At 45.4% G+C, this 22,507-nt stretch overlaps 1 protein-coding gene across 4 annotated transcripts in view; it reads left to right on the forward strand.

The window, feature by feature from the left end:
• The window catches only part of LOC123729215 (rho guanine nucleotide exchange factor 12), an 80,819-nt gene that overhangs the window by 57,238 nt on the left and 1,074 nt on the right, over positions 1 to 22,507 (forward strand). For all 4 annotated transcript variants that reach the window (XM_045703469.1, XM_045703468.1, XM_045703470.1 and 1 more), the window contains 34 exons: positions 517 to 574; positions 823 to 1,025; positions 1,261 to 1,338; positions 2,087 to 2,206; positions 3,583 to 3,699; positions 3,957 to 4,094; positions 4,401 to 4,499; positions 4,766 to 4,876; positions 5,059 to 5,157; positions 5,922 to 5,964; positions 6,740 to 6,845; positions 7,083 to 7,220; positions 7,412 to 7,444; positions 8,423 to 8,537; positions 8,650 to 8,758; positions 9,075 to 9,293; positions 11,608 to 11,752; positions 12,003 to 12,035; positions 12,323 to 12,477; positions 14,184 to 14,330; positions 14,515 to 14,600; positions 15,243 to 15,368; positions 15,786 to 15,900; positions 16,765 to 16,865; positions 17,225 to 17,302; positions 17,593 to 17,668; positions 17,897 to 18,064; positions 18,370 to 18,457; positions 18,713 to 18,790; positions 18,921 to 19,015; positions 19,303 to 19,506; positions 19,752 to 20,000; positions 20,403 to 20,629; positions 22,419 to 22,494. In XM_045703469.1, coding sequence (XP_045559425.1) covers positions 517 to 574; positions 823 to 1,025; positions 1,261 to 1,338; positions 2,087 to 2,206; positions 3,583 to 3,699; positions 3,957 to 4,094; positions 4,401 to 4,499; positions 4,766 to 4,876; positions 5,059 to 5,157; positions 5,922 to 5,964; positions 6,740 to 6,845; positions 7,083 to 7,220; positions 7,412 to 7,444; positions 8,423 to 8,537; positions 8,650 to 8,758; positions 9,075 to 9,293; positions 11,608 to 11,752; positions 12,003 to 12,035; positions 12,323 to 12,477; positions 14,184 to 14,330; positions 14,515 to 14,600; positions 15,243 to 15,368; positions 15,786 to 15,900; positions 16,765 to 16,865; positions 17,225 to 17,302; positions 17,593 to 17,668; positions 17,897 to 18,064; positions 18,370 to 18,457; positions 18,713 to 18,790; positions 18,921 to 19,015; positions 19,303 to 19,506; positions 19,752 to 20,000; positions 20,403 to 20,629; positions 22,419 to 22,494 — 4,033 coding nt within the window. The remainder of the gene's footprint in view (positions 1 to 516; positions 575 to 822; positions 1,026 to 1,260; positions 1,339 to 2,086; positions 2,207 to 3,582; positions 3,700 to 3,956; positions 4,095 to 4,400; positions 4,500 to 4,765; positions 4,877 to 5,058; positions 5,158 to 5,921; positions 5,965 to 6,739; positions 6,846 to 7,082; positions 7,221 to 7,411; positions 7,445 to 8,422; positions 8,538 to 8,649; positions 8,759 to 9,074; positions 9,294 to 11,607; positions 11,753 to 12,002; positions 12,036 to 12,322; positions 12,478 to 14,183; positions 14,331 to 14,514; positions 14,601 to 15,242; positions 15,369 to 15,785; positions 15,901 to 16,764; positions 16,866 to 17,224; positions 17,303 to 17,592; positions 17,669 to 17,896; positions 18,065 to 18,369; positions 18,458 to 18,712; positions 18,791 to 18,920; positions 19,016 to 19,302; positions 19,507 to 19,751; positions 20,001 to 20,402; positions 20,630 to 22,418; positions 22,495 to 22,507) is intronic.

Genomic DNA, 22,507 nt, shown 5'->3' on the forward strand with positions numbered 1-22,507 from the left:
GAAAATCCAATAACAAGATGTTATTGTTATTTGAGAAGAAATATAGGGAATTATTTAAGAAAAGTGCAAGGGTGCCAATAGTTTTGGCCACAACTGAGTGTGTATGTATGTGTGTATATATGACATAGTAGTTGCAGGGTCCTGTTCATTTGGCACCAAACTGAAAATGTTTTGAAATAGAGAAATGAAAATTGGTGCTCTTATTGGATAAGTTTCGTGCCTACTGATCACGACCCAGGTGCCTTGTTGCCATCTCTGTATAGTCTCCAGTCACAGCTTGTTTTGTGAACCGAGGCTTCTAGCCAAAACACCAGCTCCATAATGCCACCTGCTGGTTGGATTAGATCCCATCAAAAAACACAAAAACCTAAACATTGCTGTCACTGGGGTGTGTACGAAGAGGGGTGGATGAATGAATTACTGAATTGACATTAGGCTGGACAGGAAATTAACTAATTTGATTTCCAAGCAGTGTTGAATGAAGTTTCTCATTATGACTGTTTTACTTAATTCCAGGTGAACGGGACCCTAGTAACACATTCAAACCACGTGGAAGTAGTAAAGCTCATCAAATGTAAGCGTTGTAAAGTTTTATTGTTCGTAATTGACACTGGAAAGTCATAGCCTGGTTCCTATTTGTGCTGTATTTCCAACTAATATTTTTGTCGTGGTTCTTCCAAAGACCATAGACGTTGGTAATACAGCACAAACAGATCTGGGACCAGGCTAGGAAAGTCATACAATGATAATCAGAATTAGGCCTAGTATTCCGAATACACCTTTTTTTTTAACCTTATCTCCGTATCCATCTTATTTCTTCAGCGGGCTCCTATGTGGCCCTCACAGTGTTGGGGCGACCCCCTGGGTTGCCCCAGATCCCCCTATCGGAGAGCGAAGCTAAGCTGGGGTTCCCGGGGCCCCAGACTGGGTTGTCCCCTGTCACCTCTCCAAACACTCCTGGACAGCCAACGGGGGAGCGCCCATACAGCCCCCATGACCGCATCACCTCTCCTCTACCAATATGGGTATGACCGCCTCCTCTCGCCTTTTACCGTCTTCTGAGATGCATTCCTCCTTTGTGCTCCATCTTCTTCATGTCATCCCTCTTTGCCTGTCTGTCCTCAGTGTGTGTTTCCATAGTTTACATTTGTCTGTTCACTTAAACTCTGTTGTCCTCCCTTGCTACTTCACGTAATTTCTTCTACTGTGTGTTTGGTTCCATGTCCTGATCAAGCACTGTGTATCCTTCCCATTGTACAGGAAGAGAACAACAGCGTACACAGCCAAAAGGTGGACATCCTGCAGAAGATGTTGTCCAAGGAGCAACAAGATTTGCAGGTGAGCATTCTATCTGGTGCAGGAGAAACCATCTCGGTTAGTATTTGGGCATATGCAAAATTCAGGGCCCATATTCATGAAGCGTCTTAGAGTAGGGGTGCTGATTTTAGTTTAGCCTTTTAGATTATAATGACTAAGAATTCATGGAGACCTGATCCTAGATCACCACTCCTACCCGAGACGGTTTATATATACGGGTCCTAGTCTATGAATTGTTTTTCAGAGACTGCTCACTCTGGACTTATGAGGTCAAATACTGAGCGACTGTCAAGAAAAGCAATGTTTTGTAGTTGGATGAGGTTACATTTTGATGCATGTGAAGTCATGGTGTTTGTCCTAGAATTGTATTCTAATAGGTTTTGAGACGTTCAGAACAACACTGGTGTATGGCTTGTGTTGATAAGAGCAAGCCTTTTCCTGTGGTTTTGGACTAGAACAGTCACTCTAGCAGACAGCCACTCAGAAGAGAACCAGTAAACCCCACCACCTCCACTCCAATAATTCTCTCTTGTGCTTCACAGAGCCACATTACCCACTCCACTAAGCACACTTTACTGCTGCTACGTGTGTAAACATGACAGGGCCAGGACAGTATAGCCACAGCAAGTGTGTTGAGAAACACTTTTGAAAAGGAGTGCAAGTCTATACCGTTCAAAGTCAAAAATACTTTTATGGACTTGGCTACTTTGGATTCCAATGACTGTCTGACTGAGTGTCTCGGCTGCCCTCCCCCTCTCCCTCCCTACAGGCAATGAAGGAGGAGTACAGCAGGAATCCGACGCCAAAACTACTGAAGGACATCCAGGAAGCCAAGAAGCACATTCCACAGCTGCAGGGGCAGCTCAGTAAGGCCACTGGAGGAGCACAGGTAACTTGCATCCCCCCCTGCCTGAATAAAAAACAAACATATTGTACAGTGCATTTGGGAAGTATTCAGACCCCTTCCCCTTTTCCACATTTTGTTACGTTACAGCCTTATTCTAAAATGGATTAAGTAAAAACATTTTCTTAACAATCTACACACAATACCCCATAATGACAAAGCAAAAACAGGTCAAAAAACAGAAATAACTTATTTACATAAGTATTCAGACCTTTTGCTCATCCTTGATATATTTCTACAACTTGGAGTCCACATGTGGTAAATTAAATTGATTTGTACATGATTTGGAAAGGCACACACCTGTCTATATAAGGTCTCACAGTTGACAGTGCATGTCAGCAAAAACCATGCCATGAGGTCAAAGGAATTGTCTGTGGAGCTCCGAGACAGGATTGTGTTGAGGCGCAGATCTGGGGAAGGGTACCAAGCATTGAAGGTCCCCAAGAACACAGTGGCCTCCATCATTCTTAAATGGAAGAAGTTTGGAACCACCAAGACTCTTCCTAGAGCTGGCAGTCCGGCCAAACTGAGCAATCGGGGAAGAAGGGCCTTGGTCAGGGAGGTGATCAAGAACCCGATGGTCACTCTGACAGCGCTCCAGAGTTCCTCTATGGAGATGGGAGAACAACCGTGTCTGCAGCACTCCACCAATCAGGCCTTTATGGTACAGTGCCAGACAGAAGCCACTTCTCAGTAAAAGGCACATGACAGCCCACTTGGAGTTTGCCAAAAGGCACCTAAAGGACTTTGACCCATGAGAAACTGATGAAACTCTTTGGTCTGAATGCCAAGTGTCAAGTCTGGAGGAAACCTGGCACCATCTCTACGGTGAAGAATGGTGGGGGCAGCATCATGCTGTGGGGATGTTTTTCAGCGGCAGGGACTGGGGAAAGATGAACGGAGCAAAGTACAGAGAGATCCTTGATGAAAACCTGCTCCAGAGCGCTCAGGACCTCAGACTGAGGTGAAGGTTAACCTTCCAACAGGACAACGGCCATAAGCACACAGCCAAGACAATGCAGGAGTAGCTTCTGGCTATTGTAGTATTAATAACTAATAGCTAGGGTGAGAATCTGTGGTTTTCTATGAGTGCCATAATCAGTCCAATGAGTTTTCCCTGACTATGTAACCTTACCAGGACAAACTTATGGCCCAAGTTTTAGCCTGGCCCTAAGCAATGATATTTATAGGTAGTTGATCTGTGCATGTTCTGCTCCATTTCTGTAGACTGTGTGTGATGAAATCATGACAATATAGATGCTCAATGCTTACAGTCAGACAAAATACTTGTTGGTTTTCTCTTTCAATTATGGGGAATATTTATATTATCTGCGTGTGACTGACTGGGATTTAATTCTAAGGATGCCCTGCAATTGGGTGATGGAGATGACGGTAGCATGGTGGACATGGACCACACACCTTCCTCCAGGGGGGACAGTAGCAATGATCTCTCGTGGAGCAGCAGTACCATGTCCCCTGTAAGTGTTACTTTCAGTTTTGCACCTTGCAGACAGTAAACTACAACCCAAACCTGCAACCCACTGCTGTGTTCCAAACCTGGGTTCTGTTCAAGAGGACATGCAACCAATAAAGAAAACAAGTGTTTGTTATTGGACAGGTCCAGATAATCCCTCCCTGTTTTCAGTCGAGTTTCTTCCATTTGATTCCTAATGAACACCACCCAGGTCTAGCTAGATGAATGTTTGATAGCTTACCAAATGTTCTCCATTTGCAGGTTCCCCGCAGTTTTGCACCTGCCTCCCCGGAGAGCCTGTGCCAAAGAGACATGTTGTCTTACCACAGCCCAAAGAGCACGCCCCGAGACAGCTTCAACTCTTGCCACTCCCCCGACCCAGAAGACACTCCAGACCTGGTGAGATCGAGACCTGGCTCATGTTCATTAGGGCATGCAACTGAAAACATTTAAATGTTTTGCAACGTAAAACCTAAATGAGCATTTCTAATTGGACAAGTCCAGGTAGTCCCTCCCTGTTTCAGTCAATTTTCTTTCATTTGGTGTCTAATGAACATGACCCGTGCCCTGCAGATGTGGAGCCAACTTCATTAAACACCCCTTTGATGGTATATGAGGTTGTTAGCTACCTCAGTGAACGGAGCAGTCAACGCTCAATGAGTGAGAGATCTAAGGGCTGTGTTCCTCCTCTCCCCACCCCTCCAGGACTCGCTGTCCCCCTCTGCTGTTAGCAGCCCTTCCTCACGCTTCGTCTCCCATATCATCGGAGCTGAGGACGACTACTTTGACTCTGATCAAGAACAGGTAGGCCCTAAATACATCCAAAATAAGGGGAGAAATATAACTTCGTTGCATTTTGAAAATTAAGATTCTAGGCTGCGATTATGGCCTATTGACCCAAACGTTTGTTTTTTAACATTCATTACAAACACTGTGAAGCATACCAGGGTGCTGGAGTTTTTTTGTCCAGATTTCTCTCCCCCTAAAAGGGTGAAAGACTGACAAGCTTCACTGAGGATTTTCTAACGAGGTCAAGCTAGCTCGTAACACACACACTGTGTGTATCTCAGGTCAATGGCCAGTGCAGCTGTTTCCAGAGCATGGAGCTGCTCAAGTCCAGACCTGCCCACCTGGCAGCGTTCCTGCATCACGTCGTCTCACAGTTTGACCCTGCACCGCTGGTAAGAGTCCCTACACACGCGCACACACACCCTCACCTGACCATGTTTGTGTTGTGACCAGTTACCGACAACAATAAAAGTTTATATAAAAATACAGGGAGTGCAGTGCTGACACAAAGACATGATGTTGTAGAACGTGTTTGTGTCACCTCTCATTGATCATGTGAAACGTTTCTCTTCAGCTCTGCTACCTCTTCGCTGACCTGTGCAAGCAAACTAACTCCAAAGAAACCAGACGGGTGTTCATGGACTTCCACAACTTCTTCATCGACCGGGGAGCTGTGAGTTGAGTCGAACTAGCCTACATCTGGGCCCACATTCACCAAGAGTCTCAAGAGTAGGAGTGCTGATCTAAGATCATGTAACCCCTGTCCATATACTCATATTTAGTATGCTCTAAAATGATAAATTGATCCTAGATCAGTGCTCCTATTCGGAGACTATTTATGAATACGGGCCCTGTAGTCTCAAGTGGCTTTCATCCACAGTCACTACATGATCACAGCTAGCTTTCATCCAAACTGCAGGCCCAAGCCAGCACAGACTTGCACAGTGCACTGTTGTTATTAAACAAACCCCACAGCACTGTGGCAGAAGTTATGGTCTCCCCCACATCAGTTGTGATTAAACACCTACATCCCCTGACAGTGTTGGTATGATATGCAACACTAGTGTTACTATACAGCAGTGTGTTTGTTTGATTGGTTTATTCTGTCAGGAGTCCCCTCTCCCTGCAGTAATACATTTCTCCTCAGCTGGAGCCGTCATTTCTCTGATCCACTGTTCTGTTGACTCCCATTGCAATATATTGTAGTGCCCTAGACCAATAAGACTGCAGTACTTGAGGGACCCAGAGATTTTCTTCTGCAGTTTTTCTCATACACTACTAACACACACACAGCGTACATTTAGGAATTCTTCTGCACTTGTCATTTTACTCTTTTTGTTAAATGTGAAGTATTTTTACTCTGGTGTTTCTGTAAGCCACATATAAACAAGTCTGGCTTTGTCAATGCCCGTCTAAATGGGTTTTATTTTCATACAGAATTTAAAAGTAGCTGTTCCCGAGTCCATCTCCTCTGACCTTGGTGAGTATTTGTGACTTTGCTTTCATTTCCATTAGTTTCTCTGGCTGACAAATCCATGCCAAGTCACATCTGGGTATATTGAGGAATGACTATTGTTATCTAATGGAATGCCAAATCTAGCCAACTCAAGTTTCCTTACTTCAACAGTGTACTAGCATCATTATCACAAAGCCTCAAAGTGTGTGGTTGGTTGTATAACCAATCTAACACATTTTTTTAAAATTGTTAGACTCCAGTCACCCCAGTCATAGACTGTTCTCTCTGATACCGCGCGGCAAGCGGTACCAGAGCACCAGGTCTAGGACCAAAATGCTCCATAACAGCATCTACCCCCAAGCCATAAGACTGCTGAACAAGTAATCAACCCCCCCCCCTTTGTTTTTACACTGCTGCTACTCGCTGTTTATTATCAATGCATAGTCACTTTACAAATTACCTCAACTAACCTGTATCCCCGCACATTGACTCGGTACCGGTACCCCTGTATATAGCCTCATTATTGTTATGTACATTTCTTGTGTTTTGATTGATTCGACTTTCTTTTTAACTTTAGTTTTTTGGTAAATATTTTATTAACTCTATTTCTTGAACTGCATTATTGGTTAAGGGCTTGTAAGTAAGCATTTCACGGTAAGGTCTACATCTGTTGTATTCGGACCATGTGACAAATAAAATGTTATTTGATTTAATACTACTATCCCACACCAGTTGTTGAGAAATCAAGGCTTAAGCTGTATTTTGTGTCAACCTACTTCCTATCTGTGTGGCTGTGCAGACCGGCGGAGGACGGAGCTAATCCCTGAGGAGCTGAACAGACAGTTAGTCCAGATGATGCAGGACACCCTGCTCCCTGACATCCGGAGGAACCTGGAGGACTTCAGGTCAGTCACCTTGCTCGTGCTCTTCCAAAATGGCTGCCTTTCCTATTGGTGCCTATGTGTTAGTCATATGTAAAGATGGATGAAAGTGAGTCTTAGTTGTAGACAGTGTAACTGTTTGTCTTTATAAACTTGAAGTTATTATAATCCTGTTTATAATTTTCGGTAAGTTGATGTAAGCATGTTATAAGTAAACATACTGTAAGTGGGATCTGACACCGTGGTTTGTGGGGTGTGCAGGCAGAAGCGCAGTATGGGCCTAACCCTGGCTGAGGGGGAACTGGCCCGGCTGGACACGGAGCGCGTCAGAGACCGGGTAGCACTGGAGAGAGAACGCTCCTGTGCTGAAAACATCATCACCAAGATAGAGGATGTCCTGTTAGTAGCAACCCTCACAGCCAAGTTTCTTGATGTAGAACTTCTTTAACATTAGTTTTACTTGCTGACACATTTTAATTGAGGCTGATAATATATTGATTGGAAGTCTACTACTTTTTGTACTCTGACATGTTAAAATCATTTTCTGTGTAATATAATTTGTTCTAATGGAATTTCTTGACATATTTTAGGTTGACAACTCAATCCACAGAGGAGGAGAAATGGTGAGGGGATTCTCTTTTGTTTATCCATTGGAAAGAACAGATATGAGCCCTACATATTTCACACTATCCATTTGATTTTAGTCGGTGTGATGTTTGGGGATTGTCAATGTAAGACTTTATGGTCACAGGCTGACTGGAGACCATGATCGTGTTCAGTAGGGCACAACTTAGCAAAACATTTTGCAGCCAGAAAAATAAAAACCTGTTGTTATTGGACAAATTCATGTAGATCCTCCTTGTCCCACTGAGCACAACCGATATTTACTTGTGGCTGTGAACACACAACATACTCAGTGCTCAATGTGTTTTTTTGTTTTTTTACTGCACACCCCCACAGAACTCTCCATCCTCTAAAGCTAGAGTTGGGAGCACAGGCTGTTGAGCTTTTGGAAGGATGTGGTGAAGTGCACTGCACTCCCTGAGGGGTTTAAGACACTTTGGGGCCTTGCAGACTCTTGGCCTTTCTAACCACTGTCTCTGTCATTTCTACTCAATGTCACACTGGAGACAAACCACCTAGTTTCAGTTCACTGCACAGAAAGAGGACAAGAACCTCATCTTAGATGATTTTGAGGTTGAGCAGTTAACATTATAACAGAAGTCACGTTGTATATGTGGAGTATCTCTTTGCCAGGGGGCAATCTAGCTACATGAGCTCTTGGCCAACCTCCTTTAATAACAAATGACATTTCTCTAGTTCGTTTAGATTCATAAGGGACTATTTCCGACGTTGTGTAACGACCTTATTTCAAATGCCATATGGTCCCGGCATATCCCAAATGATTAATGAATGGACACGACATCTTGCCCGCCGCCGTCACTCGTTTTCACAGCATATGGTCAAAGCCACACTAAAGACACGTCAAGATGTAGTTCACTTCAACTTCATCCCAATCTGTTCCATTGATATAAAACCGAGAATATGGCAATTGAGCCTGGGTCTCTAAATCCGGAATCCTCATTGGTCTGTTGTTGCAGCGCTACTATGCAGTGCGTCATCCTCGCGTACATGAAGCACCTTGGCGTGAAAGTCAAAGAGCCACGGGGCCTAGAGTCCAAAAGGGTCCGCCTGAACTTCCTCCCCAAGATCAAGGTATGAGCCTACCCTTACACTGAACCCTCCGCTAACCTATCTCGGTTTGTTAACCGTCACCCCCTGCTATATCTCTCTTAATGACTGATCATTTGATGTCTGTGATCAACAGAAGAGCGTCAAGACCGAGAAGGAGGGAGGGGAGGAGAAGGTGAAACGAACCAGGTTTCCCAGCATCCTCGGGCCTCCGCGCAGGCCCAGCCGCGTCGACCCCACATCCAGTGAGTGTCTGCGTTATAAACAACACCGGCTTTCATTTAGTAATTTAAGATAAACAACAGTGACCAACACTAGTATACTATAGGTCTCCCAATTTACTGAAACCCTGGAGAGGCATTTGTATTGGTAGATGGTTATCATCACCCACATATCAAAACAAATCATTGTGTTACTATGGAAAAAAGGAGGAGCAACAGAAAAGTAAATAGATCCTATAGTATTGACTCCTGCTACACCTCTGTGTGTCTGTCTGTCTCTATGTGTGCTTCCTGCCTGTCTCTCTGACTGATTGTCTGCCTGTCTTGTCTGTGTGAGCAGTCGGCAAGGCCATGGACCTCAACAAGCCGCGGCCCCAGAAGCAGCTGTCCCAGCCGTGCCTGACGGCCGTGGAGCACCTGGAGGCAGGTCGCCTGACGGCCAGTCAATCCAGCGATGGCTCAGAGCTCACACATTCCTCCAATACCAACGCCACCTCGCCAACCAACAGCACCACCAACAGCCACGCCTCTGACGGAGGCAGCAGAGACTCTGAGTTTGGTGCGACCCTGAACTACCACATACTGTACAAGACTCTAGCTAGTATATACCTACTAAACTCTCTAGCTAGCACAATTCCCATATACTGAATTCTAAACCAAGTACCCTAGTCTCTAGACCACATACTAAATCAAGCGCAGGCAACGCAAGACCAATTACGCTCCCCATAGTGTTTGAGGAGCACGGTTTGTCTGCGGCGCTCTCTAAATTCCTTTGTATTTGGTTTTATGTCCTAATTGTTAGCTGTCAATATTACCTATTATTTTTGGGTCATTGTAGCTGTAGTAGAGCTGAGCGATACAGTGCATTTGGAAAGTATTCAGACCCCTTCCCTTTTTCCAATTGTTACATTACAGCCTTATTATAAAATGGATTCAATAATTTTTTTCTTCAATCTACACACAGTACTCCATATTGACAAAGCGAAAACAGGTTTTTTTGCAAATGTATTACAGAAATGTTTGCAAATGTATTACAAATACCTTATTTATATAACTATTCAGACCCTTTGCTATGAGACTTGAAATTCCGCTCAGGTGCACCTGTTTCCATTGATCATCCTTGAGATGTTTCTTCAGCTTGATTGGAGTCTGTGGTAAATTCAATTGATTGGACATGATTTGGAAAGGCACACACCTGTCTATATAAGGTCCCACAGTTGACAGTGCATGTCAGAGCAAAAACCAAGCCATGAGGTCGAAGGAATTGTCCGTAGAGCTCCGAGGCAGGATTGTGTTGGCACAGATCTGGGGATGTGTACCAACAAACGTCTGCAGAATTGAAGGTCCCCAAGAACACGGTGGCCTCCATCATTCTTAAATGAAAGACATTTGAAACCACCAATACTCTTCCTAGAGCTGGCCGCCCGACCAAACTGAGCAATCGAGGGAGAAGGGCCTTGGTCAGGGAGGTGACCAAGAATCTGATGGTCACTCTTACAGAGCTCCAGAGTTCCTCTGTGGAGATGGGAGGTCAACCATCTCTGCAGCACTCCACCAATCAGGCCTTTATGGTAGAGTGGCCAGATGGAAGCCACTCTTTGGCCTGAATGCCAAGCGTCACGTCTGGAAGAAGCCTGGCACCATCATTACAGTGAAGCATGGTTGTGGCAGCATCATGCTGTGGGGATGTTTTTCAGCGGCAGGGACTGGGAGACTGGTCAGGATCGAGGTAAAGATGAACGCAGCAAAGTATAGAGAGATCCTTGATGAAAACCTGCTCCAGAGCGCTCAGGACCTCAGACTGGGGTGAAGGTTCACCTTCCAACAGGACAACAACCCTAAGCACACAGCCAATACAACGCAGGAGTGGTTTCGGGACAAGTCTCTCAATGTCCTTGAGTGGCCCAGCCAAAGCACGGAGTTGAACCCGATCAAACATCTCTGGAGAAACCAGAAAATAGCTGTGCATCGACACTCCCCATCCAACCTGACAGAGCTTGAGAGGATCTGCAGAGAGGAATGGGATAAACTCGCCAAAATGCAGGTGTGCCAAGCTTGTTGCGTCATACCCAAGAAGACACAAGCCTGTAATCACTGCCAAAGGTGCTTCAGCAAAGTGCTGAGTAAAGGGTCTGAATACTTATGTAAATGTGATATTTCAGTTTTTTTATTTGTATTAAATGTGCAAAAATGTATAAAAACCAGTTTTTCCTTCGTCATTGTGGGGTATTGTGTGTAGAATGATGAGGGGGAAAAATGTCAATAATACATTTTAGAATAAGGATAAAGAATAAAGTGAAGGGGTCTGAATATTTTCCGAATGCACTGTATGTACCAAAATGGACGCTCGGCTCCACTCCACAGCGCATCAAAACCATACTACGCTACAGCCTACTCCGGTTGGAAAGTGGTGCCATGAACTCCATATTAAGAGAAATACATAATCTATTCACGGGAAGTTGACTCTCCTCTCTGTAACTCGAACAGTAGTTGCTTTGAAAACTGTCTTTTCCCCGCAATAACAATTTGGCGCAACGGTCATATTGTTGTGTTTCTCAGAATGCAGCTCTACATTCTCCATCTGCTGCCTGTCCCAACAAAACAGGGACAGGCAGATGCTTTCATATCAGGAGTCAACATATTGCATTGGCTATTACTGTCGACCAAATAATGGTTTTAGAACAATCTACAGGAACGTTGTGTAGCAAAATCACCTTCCTCTTATTGAACAGCTAAATGTTTCAATAAGAGGGCAATTTTCGGTTTATTGTCCCGGCTCTAAGCTGTAGTAATGGTCTTCCCACCTGGCCTGATAGTTGTACAATGTAACTGATCTCTCCGTCTCTCGCTCTCTCTGTCTCTCTCCTCCTCAGTTCTGACCCCTAACTCTGCCTTCCTCAAACTGAGCGAGGGTCTTGGAGACCTGGACAGTCTACAGTACACTCCAAACACACACTTTGACTACAGCCTGAGCCCATACAGCCTGGACCAGCTGCAGGAGGAGGACAGGGAGAGCAGGTAAGATGGACCCCAAGAGTAGTGCACTAAAGAGGGAATAGGGTGCCATTAGATATTTGTTGTATCTACCCTCTATATATAACATGTAATTCCAAACTACTATTTTTACAGTCAACCCTTTACATTTTTTTTTTACTCCTGTTGCGTACAGTTGTTTTAGTAGTTGTTTCATGCAGGCGGAGAACATCTTGATGAGTATGTGAAGCGTTGTCATTCAGGCCTCGTAGTTAATAGTATTCTCTTGTTACAGAATCCTTGAAGGAACACCCAAGTCTATCAGAAGGTGAGTGTTTTCGTTTTGACTTGACCTGCTACTATTTCTGATAAAGACAATGGTCAGATAGTTTGAGTTTTTAGTTAGTCTCCTAAACCTCTTCGGTCAAAATGTGGACTACCTTTTATCAAACGTGATGTAGGCTATGGTTAGATACAGTGAGTTTTTAGATCATTCCTAACATCTTCTGTTATATTTCGTGACTGCATTTATCTTAGTCAGATATTGTATTTTAAGGTTGTAACCAGTGTATTTTAAGGTTGTAACCAGTGTAACTGCTGCCACCTATCTCCCAGGTTGGATGGCCTTGTTTCTGCAGAGGTGCAGAGTGAAGACGATCAAGGCGGCACGGACTCTGAGCACGACCCCCTCAACTGGCAGCAGCTGGTGGGACGTGAGGTATTGGCCGGACTCAGGGCCCACGAGATCAAGAGACAGGAAGTCATTAACGGTAACTTCCTGTTCGAACTGTAACCCAGTCACCATAATAGAAATAAATAGGGCCCATGTAACCTGACCAGGAAAAACTCTGGGCCCTAGTGATTGGCTTTGCATGATTAGGAAAAACCCAGGGCCCTGTACATACTTTATGTCTGTGTTAGTTATTCACTTTTTTTAGTAGGCAGTTTATTGTTCAAAAGGAATAATTACTGCGTTAACCCCTTACACTAGTGGGATTTGGCCTGTTTGGATAGGGCTAAATTGAAGTGTTTCTTACAGAAGAAATATGGGAAGCATATGCTGGTATTCATGGTAGCAATCAAAAGGGAACCGTTTGGGGATAATGAAAACATTATTAGACTGAAGGTGAGGATAAAACCGATAATCTGACACAAGACTGAAACCAAACGGTACACTGTTGATTTTATGTGAATTTTATATTTACTGTACTTTTCGCTGCATTTGTTGATAACAAAATCTGAAAATAATCTGGATACAGTCGGTAACAAGAATATTCATGGTAAATTTGAGGTAGGTTCAACATAAGACAAAAAAAATTACATGGGTTTGAGTGAGAGGTCTAACTGCTCTCTCCAAGTGGCCACATTCCTCTCCAAAGTGTGAACAGGTCCTATGTAATTTCAACTCAATGAATAGTCTTCAACTTTAAGGTGGCATTTTGAGCTTCCCTAGATGTGCCGTTGAGGAACTACAGCAAGCAGACGTGTAGTTGTTTTGTTTGGAACACAGCCCTGCATCCCCGCCTTTACACAATTACTGTTGTTGTTTACTCATTCCAAAAACGGTCCATTATAAATCGCAATCTAGTCAGGTGGACATCATTTGAAAGCGTGTTGTATTGTCAACATGGTTAGCTAAGTTACAAATTACAATCTTACAGTGTTAGGCTTTCACAAGTCAATTCAGAGATGCAGATCGTAATTTTGGTGCGCATAGAATAGAGTGCATTCAATTAAGTCTGAGGAAATCCATCAGAAATATTAATTTATGACGCCATGTCATCTTGTAACTGTACATCATGTGTAGTGATCATAAACGTTGGCAGTGTATATTAAATTAGTTTTATGATATGGAAATATGAAGTGCCCATTTGGACTAACGGGTGCTTGGCTTGCTTGTATGACATCAAAGTGGTATTAATTATAATCCTCAATGTCTCATCTTTCAAAATACATCAAGCCCTCTTTATTTACAGTATTTCCCTCACTCCAACAACAACAAAAATGTTTCCAAGGTAGCGGGAGGGATGGGAGCAACTTCTTGTCGCTATTGTGTTCAAGTTCAGGACCGCTGTCAGTAAAAAAAAACTGCGCTGTGAAGTGGAGACCTTGAGCTCTGAAGTCATGTATAGCATGTTACTATACAGCCACTGCGTTCCAAATGTAGGCGCTTATCAGTGTCCAAATCTGCTATTTCTAACCCATATATGGGTATGAGTGTAAAGAGTTAAGAGTGCAATGAACAGACATACACTAGCAGTGTGTGTGGTAACCACTGCAAACTCAATCAAACAAACTTTATTAATTTGTCACTTTTACAAATGCATCTTTCCTAGTAGGAACCTGGGCCAAAAAAAAAAAGAACAAGCTGAAATAACCGTTTTCGTTATCACTGTTTATCGCTTATTTATGGTTGCCTAATGAGGTCATTTATCAGTCTACGATAGTGATGAGCGCTGTCGGTCTGTGTCTACAGAGCTGTTCTACACTGAGAGGGCCCACCTGCGGATGCTCAAAGTGCTGGACAACATCTTCTACCAGAAGCTCACCAGAGAGGCCATACTGCCTCCTGCCGACATCAAGAACATATTCACCAACCTGGGGGACATTGTTCAACTGCATGGTACTTGCACGCGTGGACATAAGCAAACACACACACACAAACAGGAATGTACATGCACAACCACAAACATGTACACACACACACTTTCCCACTTTGATATGACATGACCCCACACACACACACACACACACACACACAGACACAATGTCAGAATGACCCTCTTACATTCCCTTTCATTTTTCAGTTTTGATATCTGAGCAAATGGCAACAATTCGGAAAAGGAACGAGACGTCCGTAATCGACCAAATAGGAGACGACTTGCTGTCCTGGGTGAGTACAGCTCTTTTTCTTTTGAAGCCTTTTCCCCGACGGAATATGATTCATGTAATAATTGTGTTCTTGGAGAGAAGTCTTTCTCTCTCACAAACCACGAAAGCTGTGCCGTTGCCTGAAATTACTTTTCACTGCGGAATAAACATTCACTTTGTTTTATGGGATTGCTTATCTTTTTAATTGGCAATGAACTGGAGGGTGAAGATGGTTGCTGTGTTTTTGCAGAATGGAAGTAAAATTGTTAAACGATAGTGTGCCACAGATGGACTGGCAGAACCCATCCACTAACCTGGTCCCAGATCTACACGTGCTTCAGCAAAACCCTTCTGTCTATACATGTTTAATAATGTGAAGCACCTGCTCAGGTGGTGCACGGCAACCAGTTGTGCCAGAACGCTCACCACACATCAGCTATCACGGGCGGAGACAACCATGAGAACCAACATAAAGCTATGACAGAATCATGACAGCAATGATAGTCAGAGGGAATTGGCTAAAGCATGTAGAGGCAGATTTAGACCCCCCCCCATCGATCTGGCACTGTGCCGCTACACACACGCAAGGACCAAGGGCTTGGCGGCAGGGAGTTGCCATGGCGACTGACCCCGATTCGCCTGGCTCGCCTGTGTTGTTTTCCAGTTCAGCGGGGGCGAGGAGGAGAAGATCAAGCAGGCGGTGGGCACGTTCTGCAGCAACCAGCCCTTTGCTCTGGAGCTCATCAAGAGCAGGCAGAAGAAGGACTCGCGCTTCACCTCCTTCATGCAGGTAAGTGGAGGAATGGAGGAGAGAAGAGGAGGAGATATGGACAGGGGGGAGGGCAGCGCAGGTACTGGAGTGCACACACAGGGCTATTGGGCACTGCCTGTTACTTGAGATTTAGGTCAGGTATTTGACTATGTAATCAACTTGTGCAGATTGTACAGTACAATGTATATGACAGGGAATGGGATGTATGAGGGAAGCTTGTGTAGTATTTGAATTTGATTTGTTTAAATTCATTTTAAGTAAATTAAACGTTAAAGAAAGTTGTAGAAAGTAACCATTCAAGATGTAGCTCTGTTAAAGCCACAGTCACTGGTGGGCGAAGTATATAAATGAGCGAGAAGGATAGATTGTGCCTGTTTTGTTGCTATTTTCATCATTCCTGTGGCCTTCTTACCTAACTTCACTGTGCATTTGCAGGAGGCTGAGAGTAACCGACTGTGTCGAAGACTCCAACTGAAGGACATCATTCCTGTGGAGATGCAGAGGCTCACCAAGTACCCTCTCCTACTGGAGAACATCGCCAAGTACACAGGTAGGCCACACACACACACACACACAGCTATGCCTCGTCCACTCTACTAAGCCAAGCTGCACTGTACTGGGCTGACTACACACCCACCATAGTTGCTGGAACCGTGCAAGTTCAAGAATGTGAAAATGCATACAAATACATTTATTTATTGAGGCAAGTCAGTTAAGAACAAATTCTTATTTTACAATGACGGCCTACCCTGGCCAAACCCTCCCCTAACCCGGACGACACTGGGCTGATTGTGCGCCGCCCTATGAGCCAGCACAGTACGAGTTGGTTGTGTTTGGCATGATAATGTAAAAAGGGTATTAGACTCTGACAATGAGGTGATGGCACTGGGCTCGAAGCAGACTAGGCCATCACAGTGATGCAGGGCAGCGCGCTTACAGTAGCGTTAATGATAGCAGTGTCGTTCCACTGTGGTGCCCCAGTGACCACCCTTTCTCTCTCTCTGTGTGTATGCGCGCCTGTGTGTGTTTGCGCGCCTGTGTGTGTTAGGAGCTGCCAGCCCAGCTCAAATGAAATCTGTGCTCTTGGTTAAACTGAGATGATTATTTTGGCATTTTCCGAAGTCGGTAATGCACATTTTGGGAGATGTTCTCGCATTATTTGGGTCCCATCATTTTTAATCTTGGCTCTGGTTTAGTTCTCCCTCGCGGAAATAAAATGCACTAAACATAAAGTAGAGCCAGCTGTTAAGGAATGTTAATGACCTCTACTTGGTCTTCATTTCCGGATATGATCGGCTGCTAATGGGTGCAGGAAAATATCCATTTGCTGGGCAGTACCCCACAGAGGTGTTTCTTTTTCTGTTTTTCTCCACAGAATCTTCATCACCCTTTCTCTCTTGTCATTTCATTTCAGATGACACCGTGGAGAAAGACAAGGTAAAGAAGGCAGGCGACTGCTGCAGGAAGATTCTCAACCACGTCAACCAAGCGGTGAAAGAGTCTGAAAACAAACAAGTAGGTGTGACTTAGCGTCATCTGGGAACGGCGGGTACGGAAGCACAGCCTATCCCCCTCGGTCTCCCACATCTCCCCTGTCTCATTTCACCCCTGTTCTGCCTCGAAGGCTTCTCAGCCACTCTGAAATCTGTCCTCCCACTGTTTCTCTTAGAGCCAGCAGAGATGATGGCAGGTGATTTATTGCAGAGAGAATATGGGGTTTGTGTCTCTTGGTTAGTCTAATAGTGCCTGTAGCAGCAGAACATCCAGCTTACGGCTGTTTTTCTGTGTGCCCATCTTTCTTTCTCTCTCTTTTTCTCCCTCTCTTGTTCGCTCTCTTTCTCCGTCTTTCTTTCTCTCTCTCTTTCTTTCCACAGAGGCTGGAGCACTACCAGAGGCGGCTAGACCTCTCGTCTCTGAAGCAGACGGAGAACCCCATGATTACAGAACTCAAGGTGAGGCGATCTATAAAGCATTTCTCAAAGCGTATTAGTCTGCAGACTACCCACAATTGACTTGAAGCAACATTTTTGCTTCAGTTTCTGCGAGGGAGCCACTGCAGTTATTAAAGGGGGAATTTTTTGTTTAAATGTCAGCTGGTAGTGCTTGAAATTGGACTAGGTCATGCAGCTCCATTCATTGGCGTGGAAGAGTACCTGTTTCCAAAGTGAATGTTAATGGGGATGTGACTAAACAAATAAACCCAGCTAATCTGACCTTTGACCTTAACTCCCTCCACACTCAGAACCTGGACCTGACCAAGAAGAAGATGGTCCACGAGGGACCACTGTCATGGAAGGTCAACAAGGACAAGACTATTGGTACGCTTACGACTTCATCAGGCGTTTATGTGGATAAGTAGGGCCAGGAGGATTTTCCTGACCAATGTGATCCAACCGGGGAAAACTCTTGGCCCTAGTTGTACACTACAACTGCAAACAGGGCCCAAACTAATTTCACGTCAGTTCATGTGGTTAGGAAAAACTCCTGGCCCCTAAGACTAACCATATGTAATTCTGTGGTTAAATCCCCTCTTCTTCTGGTCTCAGAGCTGTACACCCTGCTCCTGGAGGACATCCTGGTGCTGCTGCAGAAGCAGGACGAGCGGCTCGTCCTCAAGTGCCACAGCAAAAACCTGTCGGGCACCGCCGACACCAAGCACATCTTCAGCCCCATCATCAAGCTCAACGCGGTGCTGGTGCGCTCTGTGGCCACAGGTGAGTTACCATATAGATGCAATCATATTATTAGTTTCCCTGACAAAGATGGCCGCCCTGTAGTCATGCTACCATGGAATGCCAATATCCATTCTAGTGTTCTATTGAAATGTGTTTGTTAGATCCAACCTTGTTAACACAATCACACCCTATCCCCCTATATAGTCCACGACTTTTACCAGAGCCCTATGTGGCAGCCCTATGTGACTGTGGTCAAAAGTAGTGGATTATATGGGGAATAGGGTATGATTAGAGACGCAGCCAGGAGTCTGACCCTGTTTTCCTGCTATTCTCTCTCCCAACAGACAACAAGTCGTTCTTTGTTCTCTCAATGTCGGACAACGGGGCACAGATCTACGAGCTGATGGCCCAGACCGTATCAGAGCAGAGAATGTGAGTTCTCCTGACACTGTGATTTAGTCATTATAACCACTACTTAAAAACCCCATTTAATTCACTGTAGGTAGAGTAGGTAGAAGTTGGCCCTAACCACATATACAGGGTCAGATCTTTTTCTTACCTGTCTTAATGGTTAAGGTTAGCAATGCAGTTAGGGTTATCTGGTCCTAGGTCTGAGGTAAGGGACACTTTTTATCCGCAGTCTACTCGCCTCTGTCTGCCTGTGAATTGTTATCCTCCCTCCACCAGGTGGCAGCGTCAGATCACCCAGAGAGCGGACGCCATGAAAGTGAAGCCACACAGCGGCATCCACTTACCTCAAACGGAGTACGTTCCTCCTCTCAGTATAAAACGTCTTTGGTGTCTTTTTGGTTTTATTCATCAGCAAATGTATTTCATGATGACCATGACCTTGCTTCTCCTGATACTGACTCTCTGTTCTCTCCCACCGTGTCAGTGGAGAGAGAGACGGTGTGGAGATCATCGCTGCAGACGTAGCCCGACTCAGTAAGGACCCGGACCGCATCTCCTCTGGAAGCAGCCAGTCTATAGGTAACTAAACTAGCACCTCACCTCTCCCGTGTTCCCCCGTCTAGAGTGATCAGTGTATTTGAGAACTTTTTCAGTAGCAGTTAGTGACATTGCGTAATGTGCAGTGGAGGCTGACATCGCTTTAGAATGTATGAAACTGACTTGATGTGTTTGATACCTTTCCATGTATTCCATTCCAGCTATTACGTTCCACCCTCCACCAGCCTCCACTGGTAACATGCTTCAGTAGTATCTAGATTGACCGAAAGGCACGTAAAAGTGTCCTTGTTCTCTCCCCCTAAATAAAGAGTGCAGCGCTGCCTCTGGTGGCGTGATGCAGACCTCTCTCCCAGATGCCAACACCTTTGTAGGACTCAAGCCTGAAGAGGAGGGGCTTTACGGGGACCCAGACCTTGCAGATAGGCTGCCCTTCCGCATGGCCGTAGACGGGCTCAGCGAATTGGTTGGGCTGGGCGTCGGTCCTTCTAGGGCTGACGATGCCTTAAAGACATGTGAGTGAAAGGACATCCGTCTCAATCATCAAGATTGATTCTACCCAGGAAATACTCTAGTTAGAGTTATATTAACCCGGTCAGGCCGGTTGGTCAGGCCGGTTGGTCAGGCCGGTTGGTCAGGGATAGCTCTCCGCCCTAAACAAAAATTACATATATAGATTTTATCTGGTGGGGAATCAATTCATCTAGAATCACACAGACTCTCCATTGGTCTAACCGTATGTGTCCCCTCTCTCCTCTAGTGTCGGCGCTGAAGCAGATCCTGGTGACCCAGCTCATGTCGCAGGAGGACAGCGAGCGTGCCGGGCGCTCCTCCTCGGGGGGCGGGCGTCTTCTCAGGACCACGTCCCTGAGGACCCCCGTGGACAGCCGTGCTCGGGTGGTGGTGCAGAAAGGCTCTGGGATGTGCACCCAGGCCAGCCACCCTGAGGACCCGGCTCAGGACCTGGTGTCTGGGGACACGGGTTTCTTTGAGTCCCCCGAGGATTATGGTGAGCTTGCGGTCGTGTGTGAGTGAGCGAGAGATTGCACATTTTTGTTCTAGCTCAGCACCAACACACCTGATTCAACCAACCAATCTCCCAATCCCTGCGTTGAATAAGGAGAGTGTTAGTGCTGGAGAAGAACAGAAATAGGCACTCCTGTCACCTTTGGGTGTTCCAGTATTAAAGAACCCTGTGCTAGATAACTAGGTTTGAGGACCTCCAGTGCGTAGGTGTGCTGAACAGCAGGGACTCAGCTTGATCATATTCATTAGAGCACCTTGTAGCAAAACATTTTGCGACGGAAAACAAAAATGAGCGTTTTTCTTTTCTTCCTATGGACAAGTTGTTTCAATCCGTTTTCATCCCTTTGGTGCCTAATGCATTGGGCCCTGTTGTTGCGTCTCCCAGCAGGGTACCTGGTCCTGGAGGGCTACGGGGGCTCGGGGGAGAGCAGCACGGACGATGACCTCCAGGCCACCGGGAAGCAGCTGAGCGCCTCGCGGGGCTGCGGGGCAGGAGACTCTGGGATCAGCCTGAGGTTCTCCTCTGCCTCACAGGCAGGTAGCATCTCCAGCTTCAGCCGACAGGTCCTGTCCCACCTCCGCAACCTGCAGACCAACCTCAACCACCTCAAGGTACGCACACATGGGTGGGTGGGTGGGATGGTTGGTTGGTTTGTGACTGACTGACTGACTGACTGACTGACTGACTGACTGGATGATTTGCTTACTGAATTGTTGGTTGGTTGACTAACTTTCGTGACTGACTGACTGACTGGTTGGTTGGGTGGGTGGGTGGGTGGGTGGGTTACTGACTAGGTGACTGGTTGGTTGATTAGGTGACTGGTTGGTTGACTAGGTGACTGGTTGGTTGGTTGATTAGGTGACTGGTTGGTTGGTTGATTAGGTGACTGGTTGGTTGGTTGGTTGATTAGGTGACTGGTTGGTTGGTTGGTTGGTTGGTTGGTTGGTTGGTTGGTTGGTTGGTTGGTTGGTTGGTTGGTTGGTTGGTTGGTTGGTTGGTTGACTAGGTGACTGGTTGGTTGGTTGATTAGGTGACTGGTTGGTTGATTAGGTGACTGGTTGGTTGGTTGACTAGGTGACTGGTTGGTTGGTTGGTTGGTTGGTTGGTTGGTTGGTTGGTTGGTTGGTTGGTTGGTTGGTTGGTTGGTTGGTTGACTAGGTGACTGGTTGGTTGGTTGACTAGGTGACTGGTTGGTTGGTTGGTTGGTTGGTTGGTTGGTTGGTTGGTTGGTTGGTTGGTTGGTTGGCTAGGTGACTGGTTGGTTGGTTGGTTGGTTGGTTGGTTGGTTGGCTGGTGACTGGTTGGTTGGTTGGTTGGTTGGTTGGTTGGTTGGTTGACTAGGTGACTGGTTGGTTGGTTGACTAGGTGACTGGTTGGTTGGTTGACTAGGTGACTGGTTGGTTGGTTGGTTGGTTGGTTGGTTGGTTGGTTGGTTGGTTGGTTGGTTGGTTGGTTGGTTGACTAGGTGACTGGTTGGTTGACTAGGTGACTGGTTGGTTGACTAGGTGACTGGTTGGTTGGTTGACTAGGTGACTGGTTGGTTGGTTGGTTGGTTGGTTGGTTGACTAGGTGACTGGTTGGTTGGTTGGTTGGTTGGTTGGTTGACTAGGTGACTGGTTGGTTGGTTGACTAGGTGACTGGTTGGTTGGGGGGGGTCTAAGCTAACATGGAATTGTTTTAAGATGGTCATACCAAGGATCATTTAGCTATTTGATTTTAAGACCCCTTAAGGTATCAAAAACAAAATATGAAATATTGAATTTGGCATTACTGCTATTAGCCGTTGAAACGCATTTTATAACAGATTCACTACATGGAACAACAGATGGTGGCAAAAAAAATCTAAATTAAGTTTGTTGTAAAGTGTCTGTCCTATATCTGAGACTTATAAGAAAGGTCAGGAAACTATTTAAATGTTGTTTTTTTACATGTTATTTATCCCCTTAGTTTAGTGTCTAAAATATCTCCATATATACTTCCATGATTTTTTTTTTTTACTGGTACCAGGGACCTTCAGACAAGTCTTGTGAGGCTTGTGGGCGTCCTAGAGCAAAACAGAGGACACCATCAAGTCTCAGATGTCCACAAAGGGGTCATAGTGTGTAGCCCAAATTGTTTGGACACTACACACAGAAGTTGGTAGAATAGGCTGTACCAACTTCAGACGAGTCTTGTGAGGCTTGTGGGCGTCCTAGAGCATCTCACCTTTCAATAGAGTGGTCATAATAATTTTGTAGGCCAAACTGTTTGGACGCTAGAGACGTGGAGATTTGTGTATTATGTCCGCGGGACAGTGAAATTGTAGGATAAGGGTTAATTAGTAACGTTGATTGTACATTTTATGTTCATGCGTATCAATTCTGATTGCGGACTGTTCCCTGCTTGTCTGTTTTCTATCAGGAGGTAGAGGCCAAGTATCACAGTCTACTACGCCAGAGGCCGGCCAGGTCATCGACAGACACGGACATCAACAAAGGTAACGTGGCTCT

The sequence above is a fragment of the Salmo salar genome, chromosome ssa20, assembly GCF_905237065.1.
Source record: "Salmo salar chromosome ssa20, Ssal_v3.1, whole genome shotgun sequence".
Classification (NCBI taxonomy): Eukaryota; Metazoa; Chordata; class Actinopteri; order Salmoniformes; family Salmonidae; genus Salmo; species Salmo salar.